Raw genomic sequence first — 15698 nt, 5'->3', positions numbered from 1 at the left:
AAGATGACACATTTGAATGTCTGTGAACAAGGTTTTACGTTTTTTATTGAATCTCAGGCAGAAACATACATGATAATCCTTTATTGCTCAATGGCATTCCACGTCGCACTCAGCGGCCTGTTCTTACATTCAACCCAACAATAAGTTAAACTGAATCAAGCATCACTTCCCGTCTGGTTTTACTGTATAACTAAATAGCATAGTAATATAATATAGTAGCCAAACTTGCTGTGTGTAAGTGTGTATTGAGGGAGGGTCTCTTTCTCGCAAATCTCCACATGATGCAAAATCCAGTCCACTTTCAAGTTTATACTGCTTATTATGAATACATATTTCTTCTTACTTATACAGATTCATTCACTATTCTCTCCCTAGTAGTATATCCTGATAGTAGTATTATATATATATATATAAGTTCTGGATTTATGGCTGAAAGCTTAAGGTTTTGGCTATTGTATGAATGGCTACACTGTCATTCTTCATCGAGACAATGAGACATCAAAAAAAGAAACCCTGCAAACCTGTAAAGGAAATTTCCTGAATGCATACATATCGTTTTTTTAAATTACTGATATTGTTAACGATTATATTGACATGAAAGTGAAAACACACTCAAACTTAGGAGTTATTGCCTTAATATTTTTTGCATGACAAAGAAGAGGATAAAAGGAGAGGGTGAGTTTTTACATATTCACACAACAAACATGTCCAGACAAATGGCATGCAAGACATAAAAAGGAGACGCACTGAACAAGGGGAATAGAAACAGTTTTAAACACTACACTACATGAATGGTATTACACTTATGTGTAGGGCAGATAGACAGGTCTGACATAGAATGTGTAACACTGTGTGCAAAAAGTTTTACATAAGTTTCAGACATGGTCGAACACAAAACAGTAGCTTTAGGAGCACACAACAGAAGTCTTTACATTTCCTTTTTAAAATATGGCTTATCAAGTTATCACATCTTTTTTTATTCTAGAGACAGACACACAGTTAGTATAATAATTTAATATCATATTTTATGATTGTTTGCCCACCATTAGGCTTGTATTGTATTCATTTACTTATGTACAAATCGAGTGAACAAGGTTATTTTTCAGTGCTGCGCGAGAGCTCTGCAGAGTAGAGTCAAAGGAATTTTAAATGTCTCAAACTAGAAGGATAAACCATCTAACGTTGTGTTTTTTTAGCCCCCCTGTTTGAAGTTAGCTTAAATAGTGTAACATAGCTAACGTTAACATGACTCAAGCTAACTTTCACCTGGCTGTTTAAAGGCTAATATTCACACTGTTGGTTGACATCTGATTAATTTCCCCACCGTAAAACTTCTCCAAAAACCATAAACCACATCGAAATTAAACTTTATTTCATGGACTTTCGTAGAAATGTTCACATCTTTCATTTGTGTGGGAACATTTTTTGTTTCAAGCCAACAGTGTGAATTTAGCCTTTGAATTAAGCTAGAAAAACGTTAGCATAAGCTAGCAAGCTAGCCTACTTCTTCAGCATGTCTTGCAGTGGGCCTGGCAGGTATTTCATCACTGTGTCCATGATACTCTCCTCTTCCTCCTCGTCGCCACACCCGGCCGGCACCAGCTTCTTGGGTCGAGTCAAGCTGCCCTCTGCAGGCTCCTCTGCAGCAGCTGCTGCCTCGGCCTCGGCCTCCTCGCGCTTTTTCAAGCCATACTGTTGTACAAACACAGAAATATAAATATGTGGAAGAGTAAAGGAAATACAGGCCAGGAAAAATAACATAAATACAGGACTCTGCATAAATAATATAAAACTACATCAATTTAATTTGGATTTAATTGAAATTAAATGATGATCCTTGGGCGGCGTGTTTTGCTTGAAAAACCAGGCACTTCTGAATTTTGTGGCGCCAGGTCTTCCAGGAGTAAAACACCTCGGATGATGAAGTGTAACTTTTATAGAAACTCCAATCTAACATGAATGTGACAAAATGCACACAAACTGCTACAGTACTTATCGATTTGATCAGACATTTAGATTAACCCAAACCCAATGGCGGCTTTTACAAGTTCTCGTGTTTTTAGCAGCTGTTAACCCTTCTTCTTTCTCTTGTTCTTTAAATTGTTTCTCCTTCAGCAATCATAGTAAAAGTATGCTGCTTTTCAATGTTCACACTGAGAAGTATTTATTTTAAAGGCATAAATCAAAAATCAGGACAAAACACACCGTAACTGCTAATAATGGCATTTTGTTCCCCCACAACTGCAGGAAACAGCTTTACATATGACACTTATATGTGTCATACGCTGCTCTATATATAGACGGAACTTGTGAATACTTCAGCTATTATACATTTCTCGCAGCATCTTACACAGCAGGATAAAGCTCTGGAGAGCGCTGACAGAAATCCTTTCGGAAACGAGCACTCTGGGAGTTGTTCCTCGCTATTTGTTCTCCTCCGGGATAACTTAAGAAGAATGAAGGAGCTGAGGAGCCTGGGGAGGAGTGAGGCTTTTTTATCCCAATGATTCACAGTATTCCCCTCAGAGCTGCCCCACCCACACACTGCCTGTCGTTCACACTGTTTCTGCAGTGAGGTGCTTACACTGCAGCCATCCCTGCACACCCCCAGCCTCACATTTGTGGAGAGGAAAACTTACAGCAACACTATCTGAGTATGACCTTACTCCAACTGTAGGCAATTAAGTATGCATCATAATAACAATGGCTGGATATTGCTTTTTAGAAAGAAAACTATTTCAAAATATAGGCTACAACATTTATAAATTATAAACCTGAAACCATTTCATTATTACAGTTCACTGGAACCCTTCATTGAAAAATGCAGGACAGCATGGGTTTGTAAAACAGACCCACCCATTTCTGTCTAAGAATTATAATTTATTCTTATCAATCATAGCGCCTCATTCTGCTAATTTATTGCTTTCTACTCTCTTTATCCTGTACAGCTCCCTCCTGATCCTCCTGTGATCTATTTTTAAATTACATAAAAGCAAACAGAAATAGTCCGATGGTAGTCCGTGTCAAACGCAAGTCTGTTATAAAAAGGGTTTGGCTGTCATGCAGCCAAGATGAGAAGCCTTTAGAAGCTACTTAAACATGAAAAGACAGGATGTGATCCAAAATTATCAAAACTTCTTACATGGATGTGAGAAAATCTTTGTCATTTGTGCTTGTCAGTTTTCTTCCTCTCCAATTTTGCGTTGAAATTTCTGTTAAAAAGCATGTCTTTCTTTGAATGTGTTGCTGTATTCCTGATTAAAACACAGTGACTGACTCCGTTCCTTGTGTTGGTTTAATGTTAACTTATTTTACATTACGTTTATAGATACCATGTAATCGTAAATATACCTTATCTCTGATGCCTTGCCTCATGCCTTCCCTCTCAGCCTCCATCTTGGCATATTTGCCCTTCCTCTCATCCTCCTGCTGCCTCAGCGCCTCCTGTCTCTCCTCCTCCTTGCTGGCTGCGTCGGGGTCCTCCTCCTTCTCCTCCCCACCCAGCATCTTGCCCACATCAGGGGGACCTCCTGTTAGAGAGAGAAAGAAATAAAAGAAATAAATAGGACACAACGGCAGCTCCTCTAGGACAGAGATGTCAAAATATCAAATGAGTCTGTGAGACGCTGCAGAGAATTTGGACACAAGATAAGCAGGCACATACACTTATGGGACTCACAGAAAGAGAGAAGCTTAAGCCATTTACAGCATTGAAACTGTTCTTATATTGTGCCAATATCCCATGGTGTTTGTTGCTTTTTTTACTAAAGCCTCATCACATTTCACATTTTCTATATTTCAATAAGTTAAAATGTGTTTTTGTTCAATTCATTGCCATACATCTAAATCCTTTCTCAAAGACCACTCCACAATACTCTTTATATAATTCTAATGGAAAAATAATCCCTTTATTTAAAGAAACACGCAGGGTGAAAAAATGATATTGAAATCAATTGTTTTTATATGAACTAATTATTTCATTATTAACCTCCCCCACACATTTATAGAAAGACACGACCTTGAGTTCCTCATTGGCATCTATAGCCCTGGTGGTTTGGAGGTCAAGAGATGTGAGAGAGTAACAACATGAATGGGACTATTTGCTGATTACACAACAGGGCACGAGCCTGGAATATGTCTTACGCAAGCCGTTTTACTGTCCCTGTAGAAGTCGTACATCCCGTGAAATAACGCCTTGTGATACAAAAGCAGGAAAATGCTGAGCTTTGCGAACAAGAATAAGCTGTCACCGAGCATCAACAGAAAAGAAAAAGATGAGGAGAAAAGCCAAAGGTCTTAGGGATTTGGGCAAATACAGGAGCAGATGAGTAGCAAAGAAGAGGTGGGGGGGGGGGGTGAGAGGAGCAGAACAAATAAGGACTGGAGCGATAGTGAGTCAGTATAGGGCTGGATTTTGCGACAAAAAAAGCATATTTAGGAAAACCAGAGAGAGCATGAGGAGAGGGAGAGAATCTGTCAGAAACTATTGAGTCCTATTAGCGGAGCGGTTCCAGTTAGTGGGATTACCCCGCCATTTCTGTGGGACCGGGGAGAGAGAGGGAGAGAGTGTGACAGCTGAATAGATGGAGAGAGGGAAGGAAGGAAAAGTGTGATAAAGGAAGGAAAATGAAAGGGAAAGTCAGGAGGATGAGGAGGGGAAAGGTTGAGAGGCAGACTAGGGGCATCTGAGGAGAGAAAGCAAGCAACCTAAGAGAGAAAGACAGAGTACTCCTTCTGTCTGCAACTGCCCCCGGTGTCATTCACATTTTTGACTCCTCAGCATAACGAAAACAAACTGCAGCAAATGCTTAGAGATGAAAGACAGGAGAGGATAAAGTGGGGAGGGATAAGTGCAATGAAGGATGAAAGGAAATGGTAGAAAAAGAAATGAAAACAGCAGGAAAACTGCAGGCTATAAACACTAAAAAAAAAAGTTGGGGCAATTATTTCTAGGACCCATTTCTAGGATCTCTTTTATTTTATACTGTGGTGGCTATGCAGAACTGTATGAGACATCAACCCTAACCCAAAAAAGGAAACTGTACTAATAATGAGCAAAGTGGGCATTTTATTACCATAGAATGTTTTGCCTACAAACATCTGATTGCAGATCACATTGGTTAAATCTAAATTAACTGTACACACATGAAGGGCACTGAACTCTGAGGCTTACCGGTATACTGAATCATGATGGACACCATGGGCGTTCTCTTAATAACGTTATCTCCTTGCGTCCTTCCTCTGAAATAGTTTATTGGCAACTTGACCAACTATTAATGTTGCCGTAACGTAGATCCAACTAGTAAACATTAACTTGCCTTTTCTCTGCTGACCTTCTGGAAATCACATTAGGGTTAGGGTTTTACATGTCTGCTACATTAATGCAAATATGGTTAAATGAGATTTAATTGGCTTTCCAAGTCTGTATAGAAAGAGAACTAACTGTATTATCAGTTAAACGCAAAAATAGGAAGAAGACATTTCAGATTGACTTTAATATAACATGCACAATTTCATATGAACACCAACGTAGGATGTGATCTTTTACCATATGACCTGGGTAAGTTTTAATTTTAGGTGGTCACAACCTTTAGACACTTACATTTAAACATTTGTACTTGTTTGTATTACACAGCCAACTGGGGTAGTGTGTTTGCGAAATGGTGGAAAAGGAAAATAAAATGGCCACCAACAGAGACTTCAAATGCACCACATCAGCTATTTGGTTTAATCTTCTTTTTTTTATGTTTGTTGTATGCTTTTCCAGTTCTTGTTTGGTTTACAGTATTTCACAGTAAAATATATATGAAAAGATGATTTGCATGTAAAAAAAAGCAATCATTGCTGCTTACACCACATTACAAATAAGCGTGAGTTTTAGGAGTTGTAGAACACAATCGGGGTCAAAGATGTAAACTGAATAAAAGGAATAAATCAAACTGTAATTCAGTCACATTAATGAGTCACTTGGATTCAAGTGAAAGACACAGATGAGACAGACATTCACAGAGAGAAATCCAAAGTAAACTGAGGTAATTGCTGTAGCCACATTTGATAAACAGTACAGATAAGCTGACATAGCAATATCTGCACACAAGTGTGTGTGTGTGCGTGAGAGAGGAAGACAGTGGGGACTAGAAGGATGAATGGGCCTAAAGAGTGTATACAGCGAGTGTCCCTATATGTGGGTATAAATAATTGCTTAGTTCCATTTTAGGCTCTCACGCATGAGTTGTTGTGTGGCTGAGCAATTACTCCTCATGTGTGTTTGAATGTGTGCGTGTCCATGTACAGTATAAGCAAATGTGGATACACATTATGCATGCAAAATATCTGGTGTGACTTAGCATTAATGATACAATTTAAAATGCAAAGAGTTTTTGAGATAGTGCCTCATATCTCAGTTAAAGTGTGACTCTGAACTTTAATCACCATTTTCCGCATACATAGTGTATAGAGAGTCTGTTTTATCCTTATTGTGTTGCTAGGAAACAGCTTGCATCCAAGTTTATTTTGTCAGCACAAGCAAATAATCTGACAGGGTTCAAATTGAACCAATTAAGAGTTTGCAGCTGAGTACCGCTTTTTCTTTGATTTGTGATTTAGTCAGCAAAACAATGGAGTTTCAAATTAAAATTCATGTTTACATGCATTAATATCCTCAGTGATGTCAGAATATATAGCTCAGAAATTCAAAGATCGGCTCCAGCGTAAGAGCTTATCTGAGACGCAGCAAACAGGATTCAGGATCAGTTTATGATCTGGGTACCTGAATATCTTCATTACACTCCTTGTAAACAGCGCTATTGAATCCTGTAAGTGGAGCAATGACTCACACACAGCTAAGTCTCGATTTCAAAAGATTCCCATCCCATGCAATGCCCAGAAAAAAGCCCTCCAGAACCTCTTCTAACTGCACACTGCCAAACCAAAACAAACCGGGCTGGTTTCACAAAATCTTATTAGCACATTCAGATCGTCTTCATTCAAATGTAGGAAGAAAAAAAAAAGGCAGATCCTGAGAGACAAAGCCCTGAGTTATATTGAGCTATGATCCCTGCTCACGCTTTGTGAGCCATTTTAGAGATACAGCAATGTCCTTTCAAACCAGAATAATTCCATTAAGCTCTGAGGCATCGCATAAGCTGTGTGGAGCTATGTTTTTGAATAAAGTGTCTTTACACTCTATCCCTGCATACTCTATATGGTTATAGTAGTAATGGGAATCACTTCATATAGAAGCTACTAAAAGCCTGTAATGAAAAGCTGACTAGTGGACTTTAGCCTCCACATTGTATTAGGTGAGTCAGATCGGAAAATACTCCACCCTACCAATCAAAAGTATATCATTTGTATACAATTGGACTGTTTAGGAGCTCTCTGGCAGGTCTGCACCACTGGCTGTTACGCATTAATGTAACATAATAATGTTGGTCAAATACACAAGCCTTTTCTAAATTACAATCAGTTGATCCCTGGGTTAAGGTGATTTGTCCTGAAACCAAATTCTACTTTTCAAGATACTTTACTGCAGAAACAATCTCCTTCCAACTTTCCCAGCCGAGTTAAAGCTATCCAATGATTCTTTTCTCGATACTTGGACATTGTTTCAATGCTTGGATAAAAATTCTCATCTCGCTAATCCTTTCCTTCAGAAAGTTCTTCGCTAAATCTTTGTTAAATCCAAAGTCTCCAGGGAAGAGGAAAGAAGACTAACCTTAGCTCCCCCAGTGCTTGAACCTTTGACAGCATCAGATAAACAGTACTTATATGTTTTTCTTCACTTCAGGTTCTCAATCCCCTCTGTAAATCCAAAGTGTGGTGAGAAAGCGGATGAATGTAAAGATCTAGGGTTGGCCTCCTTTGTGCCTGTAGCCATCAGGCTGCACAACAAGGGGTCAAAAATGAAAGAAAAAATAATAATAAAATAAAATAAAATAAAATCACTGGACACAAATATACACTGTTTCCACAACCCATGTTAATATATTAGTAGTAGACCAAATATGTAGATAGATATGTCACTATATGTACAGATGTCCATTTTCACTTTTCACTTTTCACTTTAACTAATTTCGTACTTCATAACTTAGATGACCAAATATGTATATATGCTGACAGTTATTTTACTCTTATTTTTACTCATCTCCTATTTCATAGTCTTTTATTATTTTAATTTTTTTTCTTGATTTTATTTTTTATTTTATTAATCTGTGTGAATCTTTGCTGTCAAATTTGCATTGGGAGTTCACAAATAATTAAAAGTTCAGTTCTTGTTGTGAGTGGACATAGCATTATCATCTTCATACAATAGCTCCATTTTAAGTGGGGGGAAACCATGGTGTTGGATTTGAATCTGTTGAGACTAAAACAGCCTGCCACACGTTCAGTACACAATTAGCAGGAGGTGGGTCCTAGTGAATCATATGGATTTACGCCTTTAACCAAGATGATGAACAGAATGGGGCTGATGTTGCATCCCTGTTTTACTTTAGTTTCCTCCTTTAAAATGATTAATTGCAATGTGTTTGGAAAATACCAAGGAATGAAACACATTTGGTTGCTTTAAGAGCAGGAGCAACACATTTATATATGTGTAAAATACTTTTCTTTTATATAAAAAGGTCATATAAACCGGCATGTTTCCAATAACAGCCTTCCTCTCTCTCTGTTTCTCAGTATGCGTGACTTGGATGGTTGAATGCTTTATTTATAGGATCTGGACATGCTGTCAGACACACATGCTTAGACACACGCAAATGTTTTACTGTAGGAGGAGCTCAAGGTCAATTTGATGACCTGAATTTGATTTGCTTGAGTAACGCACAAGAAGGAGACGGGGAAGTGGGTCTATGAGATCTGCTTCTTTCAGCCAATTATGTTAGAGTGCTGCCAAATTTGATTATCTGTACTTTGGAGGTGAGAGGAGAACATCTCAAGGTGTCTTTCGTTTCAATGTTGCCTCAAATCGCACAGCTTTCTCACACTTAACAACTACAAATGTCATCATTGAGTGGGAATGAATGTACTTCCTGACACGCTAGGTTACTATGAAATAATTAATAAACCATTTGAAAAATGGAAAAGAAAAACATGGAGGCTTTTAGTTTCTAATTGTGTATGTAATCAATGGTAGGCAATTGTTGAAAAATAATCCAAAACATTGAGCATGGTGTGGTTTACTATACAGTAGTTCAGTTGTTTTTTCTGCAAGTTGCAGCAAGTACAAGCCTTTTACCATCACATCCTTTATGCATTATTTAAAAAAAAACTGAAGGACATTGGTAATTGCCAAATTCAAATTCAAATTCAAATCCTAGTTCCTTTGAACTATATTGCACCATACATGCAATAGTGCTGCAAATTAATCCAAAGCATATTTCAACCTGACACAGTGCTACAAAAGTATGAACTGCTTAAAGGGTTCCAGACTCATATTCCTCCAGTTATTAAACTGTCGTCTTTTAAAGGTCTACTGATCATAATTCCATTGTTGAGGTCTACATTGTTCAATGTTCCAAAATCACATTGGTTTCTCATACAGCATCTCTGTTTAGTATGTGTATTCACTCTCTGTCCTTCACGCCTTGTTGGAGCTCCTGATGAGCCCACTGTGCTCTGATGTGTGTTTATGTGTTACAATGGCGTTTGTTAGCAAACAGAAAATGACACCAGTAATGACTGGCGTGGGGTCTGGGTGCTGTGTTGGCGGGACGTTGCGGGGCTCGCTGCTCCGCCCTTTGAGGCTCGAGGAGCGGACAGTGTGAGCTGTATTACTGGTGTCGTTTCCTGGTTGCTGCGTGGGGTCTGCGAGACAGCGAGAAACCGGGGAACTCAGCCTGAGCACACACATGTGAGTGTGTGGCGAACTGTGAGTGGAGATCCACGAAGCCGCGGCTGAGAAAAGATAAGGCTGAGTGAGTGTGTGTGCCGGCGAAACTCCGCGGAGTACTGCGGCTGAGAAAAGATAAGGCTGAGTGAGTGTGTGTGTGTGTGTGTGTGAGGAGCTCCACGGATTGGTCCATTTGAACCTGGGTATCGTTACGTCACTTAGACCAGGAAGAAAAAAATGGAAAAAGAGAAATCTCCAACGAGGCGTTCTGGGGCAGCACAGACAGGTATTTTCTGTGTTAGAGTTTTACTCGCTACAGGGTGTACTTTGAGGGTTTGTGACTCTGCAGACCGTTTACATGCAGAAAAAGCTACATAACACACAAGGGGACGGGTAATAACCGGAAAAGCATGACATGGGACCTTTAAACTAATCTGCTAATCATGTTAAAAGATTATTGATGTTTAAAAGAACATTTGGCACTGTACATTTGTAGCTTGATCCTCTTTTTTTAAAGATTTTAATTTGTCACAGCACACATTTATCAATGAGACATAAAACAAAAGCAACATTTTCTCAATTTTGTAATTACACCTTATTGGCTGTGTAGTGCTGACTTTTTGCTGAAATCTGCTGGTTTGACTGCTGCCTGAGGCTTTCAGGGTTTGATTGAGCTCAACACCTCAGGACTAAAGTCTACCTCACCTAACAGCACCTTATTCTGTCAGAAATATCTTCAGCTTTTAGGAGTTGGCACTATAGCACTAAAGCTCTTAGGAGCATAAGCAGTCAATGCACAAGTGAGCCACTGTAACCATTTACTACAGGCTGAAAAGGAGGAGTATTTTTAAGAGACAATGGGCGTCAGTGGCGACTTATCTATGTAATATAGAGAGCAAAAAGGTGTATAATATTGTAATTTCATATAGGTTTATACAGTAAGGTCATATTTAGTTATTTAGAGTCTTAACACCCAGAAATTAGTTAGCATTTTAGCAAGTCAATGTTTTGGTTAGATGCCTAAAATAAGGTATGTTGTTAACACAGTCTTAACTGTTTCTTCTGTTAAAAAGGTGAAATTAATAAATGAGATAGCAGGTCACCCCATTATTTCAAATAAATGACAGTGAGAAAATTGGGGGGAGGGGGTTCGAGAGGCAGCTTGGTAATCTAAACTAAAGAACAAATAGAGCTATCTAATTTGTACCAGTTTTACATTCTACTTAAGCTGTTTAACGACCTGTAAGAGACTTTACTCTTTTGTTATTGCTGAAGTACCTGGTCCCATACACCGGCAAGAGACAATGCAGCAGTATTATGAGCTAACATGGCTACCGCAGTAAGGAACGAAGAACAAATATCTAAATTCTGCAGATATACGGCTCTGAATTCCTGCGTTGATTCAGTCCTGCTGAATCATTGCAGTCAAACATCGCTCTGTTTTCTTCCAAGTATCTGTAACCAAATAAGCCTTGGAGAATTAGCTAATGCACTGGCAGCATCCTCACTGTCATGGAGACTTATCCAAACACCCGTCATTGAACACACTCAGCAAAACACTCAGTGACGGTGTAGAAATCAGGAGCAAAACAATGACAGGACGGAAAAGAGCGAGGTAACAACAAACTATGAGATCTGATCCCATAGCCAGTATGCTAACATGCAATGATGAAGCTAACACGCTAATCTTAAGTGGGTAAAATGTTTATTGTGCTATCCTAATTTGGGGTGTTAACATGCAAATGATTGCAGTTGCCTTGATTACAGTGCTAAATAAAATGCTAGGGGTTATTATAATTCATCCTTACGGGGGACATGAATGTGTGGATAAAGTTTGACAGAAATCGATTGAAAAAGTTGTTGATGTTGTACGTGGAAATTGTCAACCTCAGTGTGGTGCCGGAGGAAAAGTCTACTGATGAGAAGCCATATTAATCTTTATTGTTCTCTTTGTTTAAAAGATGACAGTAAAGCCTGACAAGACATGAGGGAAATTAAAATCAGTCCAATTTCAGAAGTAATAAATGTCCCAATTCAGAATCATCCATTTTATTGCTCATATTGATGTATTGACTGACAGGCAATGACTATCAGATTGATTAGCTGGCTAATTGGTTCTTTTCATTATCTGATTGTGTTCCCCTTCAGGGAGCTTCAATGGTCCAGTGCACTGTCAGCTATTTCGCAGACATATGAGTGGAAAGAGGTCACTGTGTCCCCGTCAGTAAACGAGGACCAGAACCAAAGACAGCTTGCACTGGTAGAAGAATAATCACCGTAACAGGCATACATATTGATTATTAGACACACACACCCACTCTCAGATTGTATCTTTCTTGCACCCTTTCTCACTTTCTCCTCCTTCTCTCACACACAAATCCATACCATACGTAGGCCTTTGCAGCGTCTATAATTCATTTCGCCTGGAGATGCAGTACACACACGTCCCATACAATGTCTATGAAACACCTCTGCCGCACAGGCAGGGTACGGACGCAAACACTGTCCACACTGTCAAATATATTTCAAAAGTCTGCAGGGGGAGTGCAGCTCGACCTCTGTGGAATAGAAATCACTATGCAATGCAATGCAGTTGGTTTAAGAATTCCTAGCGCAGACACGAGGCACAGCAGCTATGCAGAGCGAGGCAGTGGCGGCGTCCTCTGCATCCCAATGAGGAGCAGGGGCTGCAACTCCACACCTCAACTGTACCCGCCGAACACCTCTGTGAGCGGGACAACAACAGCTCAGCAACCTGCATGAATGACCTGCAGCATTAAAACTACTGGTGCCACTTTCATGCCTTTTCCTGTGAAGCTATAGCTGACAAGGGGGATCAATTACAGGGCCATAATGAGGACTAATTAGGGGGCAAATAATAGCTAAGATAATATCCTAAAGGATAATACCTGAAGGCTTAAAAGGACAAAAGTCTTGTTAAAAAAAAATGTTCATCATAGTTCTTGGCAAAATAGCCCTTCTCTATTTCTCTAGCTGTTAAAGACGCCAACAGTTGGCTAGAAAGCATAGACTGTGATAGCTGTAATTTTCTTTGGGGTGGGGGTTCATGTAATTAAAACATTACAAGGCGTCGATAATTAAGCCTTTACTGGGCTAAAAATCTCCTTAACACATTCCACTGAGGATACTCAAAAATGCATGAAGATCAGGCTAAAAAATAAGGCTGCTGCTGACGTGCTGAGAAGGTGACACGTTGGACACTTTTCAGGTACACTATTAGTGCTGTATATGTGGAAATCTTCTGCTGCTGCTGTCCGATTTCTAATGCAGCAGTCCAAACCTTACGACAGATACTTAAAAACGCTTTTTAGGGAATAATTGGTCATAAAGACACTTAAAAATAAGCAGAAAAGCAAGCAACAAACCATGAACAGGTTTCTATAATCTTCATTGAAGCATTACTTGACCAACAGGAAGTCATGCCCTGCCCTAAGAGGTTTTCAAAGATTGATGCAGAGAGAAGGAGAGAGTGAGAGAGGGGGAGAAGTGGAATGCGTCGCTGATGTTTGAAGTCAGGAGTTTGGTGCAGGACGGATTATCTCAGCCCAATATCCCCCATAACTACTGGGCCCCTAGTACAGTCCTGCTGCCATCGCTGCTGAACAACCCTTTAAATCTTTTACACTGCAGTGGTGTTAAATCAACCTCTAGCCCGGCAGACTACTCACCTCCCATCGCAGCTTTCATTACAAAATTCATGATGAAGCAGTTCTGTGTTCTCTTCCTTCAGTGGTCAGGTTATCGGGGACAGACCTGCAGCCGGGGAGAGAATACACAAGATCACATGAATGCCACTGTTAGGACATGCAGTTTCACTCCAGGGGTTTTTATACAAGTGTTTGATGGGATGGGGGAGGATGACGCTGAAGAGGCTCGATGCGGACAAGAAACGACCTCCAGACGCAGATCTCTGTTTAGCAAAGGACGCTTTACTACTTTAATAATAATCACAAGATTTTCACACACATTTGATTACTTAAACTCATGAGAAGTATGAATGTACACCTTTAGAGCCACAACATGTGACCAAGTCTAAGGAACAAAAGAGTGAGACTTAACTGGGTTAAGATGGTTTACCCTCCAGTACAACACTGAGTTTTGTAGAGGCACCTGCGCCCTTGATTTACAACAAACACTCCATCTTTTGCAGATTTTTGCTGACGCTGCCTGTCGTGTATCCTCCTAGATATATCTCCCAGAATAATAAAAAGCTGAGACAGAGGTCAAAGATGAGCTAGTGGGGGCATGCTGTATGGGCCTTGGAGAGCATCTCTGCAAGGGCATTCCATGACAGAGAAGAACATTACTTTTTTTAAAGACACTATCATTTCCTACATGAGCTCACGCTTTCTAAGTTTATGAAGAGCATTATGACATTTTATTCACCATAATATGACTATAACAATGACATTGTATTAATTGTTTTCTTGGGATTTAAAGATAATTAGTATTCATTTTGTAAAAACCTAACGTATCATGTGTTCTATAACACTGCTGCTGGGACGTCTAAGACACTTAACTGTGATCTAATGATGGTGCTTTTTGGTAATAAAGAAAAAACTATTTGTAATCATTATAATATTCTTATAATATTCTTCGGGAGTTGCGGAGCTCAAGACTGACTTTGAACCGACCTTATTGCACTTTATGATGATAATTTTTTTCTACCATCTTTTTTACGACATGACAACCGCACTGCATTTTACAGCATCGCTTTGCCATTGCGGCACAGCGGACTAGCAGAAAAAACACGTCCTCCTGAAAACTTGCTGCACTCATTATTATATCGCAGTTTCGTCCTGGTGACATTATCGCTCGCCCCAAAGTCGAATCTGCAGCAGCTGAGCGTCATTGAACCATTTCCTGGTTCCTCTCCATCATCTGCAGCAGCATCATTTTCCCCTCACGTGAACCCCTTACAGTATTCACTCACAGATACTGGTGCTTTGCAGCATTTCGGCACAATTAACAGTAGCCTACCGTACATTATGTACTCCCTGGTAAATAACTGCACCACACAGGCTTGGATACACACACCACGATGCATGCACAGTGTGGAAGTGTATCAGCATCTTTTACCCCTGCGTACGAGCCCCATCACCATCCAGTCCCGTACAGTAAAAGCCACACACGCAAATACCCCTTAAGGTTTCATTTACCTTGTTTTGATCCTCCTCGAAGTCTTGATCCCTCCAAAAAAAAAGCCTCGTCGCAGTGTTATTACCACCCGTCTTTTTGTGCTTCAGCTGGGAGAAGGAAAACACAAGTTGTGCGTCTTAAAGAGGGGATTGTGCCTCTGTGTCTTCCTGTGCGGCTCTCAGTTTGCAGACATGCCGGTTGTGTCAGAGTGAGGCTGCAGCGGCGGAGGAAGAGTCTATTCCTGCAGGACGAGATGAGAGCATGCAGAGGGAGAGAGGGGGAGGGAGGGAGCACATCAATGTAATATCACCCAAGAGAAGCTTCCATTTTATTCTCCACAATATACACTCAAAATATAACATTTAAAAGTACTTTGAAGGTTTTATTTAACTCATGCAAATGTTTTGAATCATTACAGAGGTAAACATAATATCAGTCTTTTCATACAATTTGCCTTTTTAGTCTCACAGTTCTTTATTCATTAGTTTTCGGTTCAATAATCCAATGCCTTTAGGGTTGCTTTTATTGTCTCACGAAAGGAAAAAACGATTCGAGTAAAGAAATAGTGTTGCACAGATAACAAACATATCACTAAAAGGCACTTAATAAATAAAAAACACAATTGCAAACACTACCATCAACATTAAACTAACACTTATAATACGAATGACTTTTTAGACTAGATGTCACCAATGTTTAAGGCAGC

General features: G+C 39.7%; 1 protein-coding gene across 1 annotated transcript; it reads right to left on the bottom strand.

The window, feature by feature from the left end:
• Positions 1–17: 17 nt before the first annotated feature.
• cplx2l (complexin 2, like) lies at positions 18–15233 on the bottom strand. Its single transcript, XM_034120539.1, has 4 exons — positions 15013–15233; positions 13522–13606; positions 3352–3530; positions 18–1692 (listed from the first exon to the last, which is right to left on the bottom strand). Exons 2-4 carry the CDS (start codon positions 13550–13552, stop codon positions 1501–1503), a joined length of 402 nt encoding a protein of 133 aa, XP_033976430.1. The 5' UTR covers positions 13553–13606; positions 15013–15233; the 3' UTR covers positions 18–1500.
• Positions 15234–15698: the final 465 nt, after the last annotated feature.

Source organism: Trematomus bernacchii, unplaced genomic scaffold, assembly GCF_902827165.1.
Source record: "Trematomus bernacchii unplaced genomic scaffold, fTreBer1.1, whole genome shotgun sequence".
Lineage (NCBI taxonomy): Eukaryota > Metazoa > Chordata > Actinopteri > Perciformes > Nototheniidae > Trematomus > Trematomus bernacchii.
This window is presented reverse-complemented; position numbering and strand designations above follow the sequence as displayed.

Coding starts and splice junctions, on each gene's coding strand:
- cplx2l (XM_034120539.1), bottom strand. CDS start 13,552: ATGAATTTTGTAATGAAAGCTGCGATGGGAG. Junction 3,531..13,521: donor AATGAAAGCTGCGATGGGAG/GTGAGTAGTCTG, acceptor TCTCTCTAACAG/GAGGTCCCCCTGATGTGGGC. Junction 1,693..3,351: donor GGCAAGGCATCAGAGATAAG/GTATATTTACGA, acceptor TTTGTACAACAG/TATGGCTTGAAAAAGCGCGA.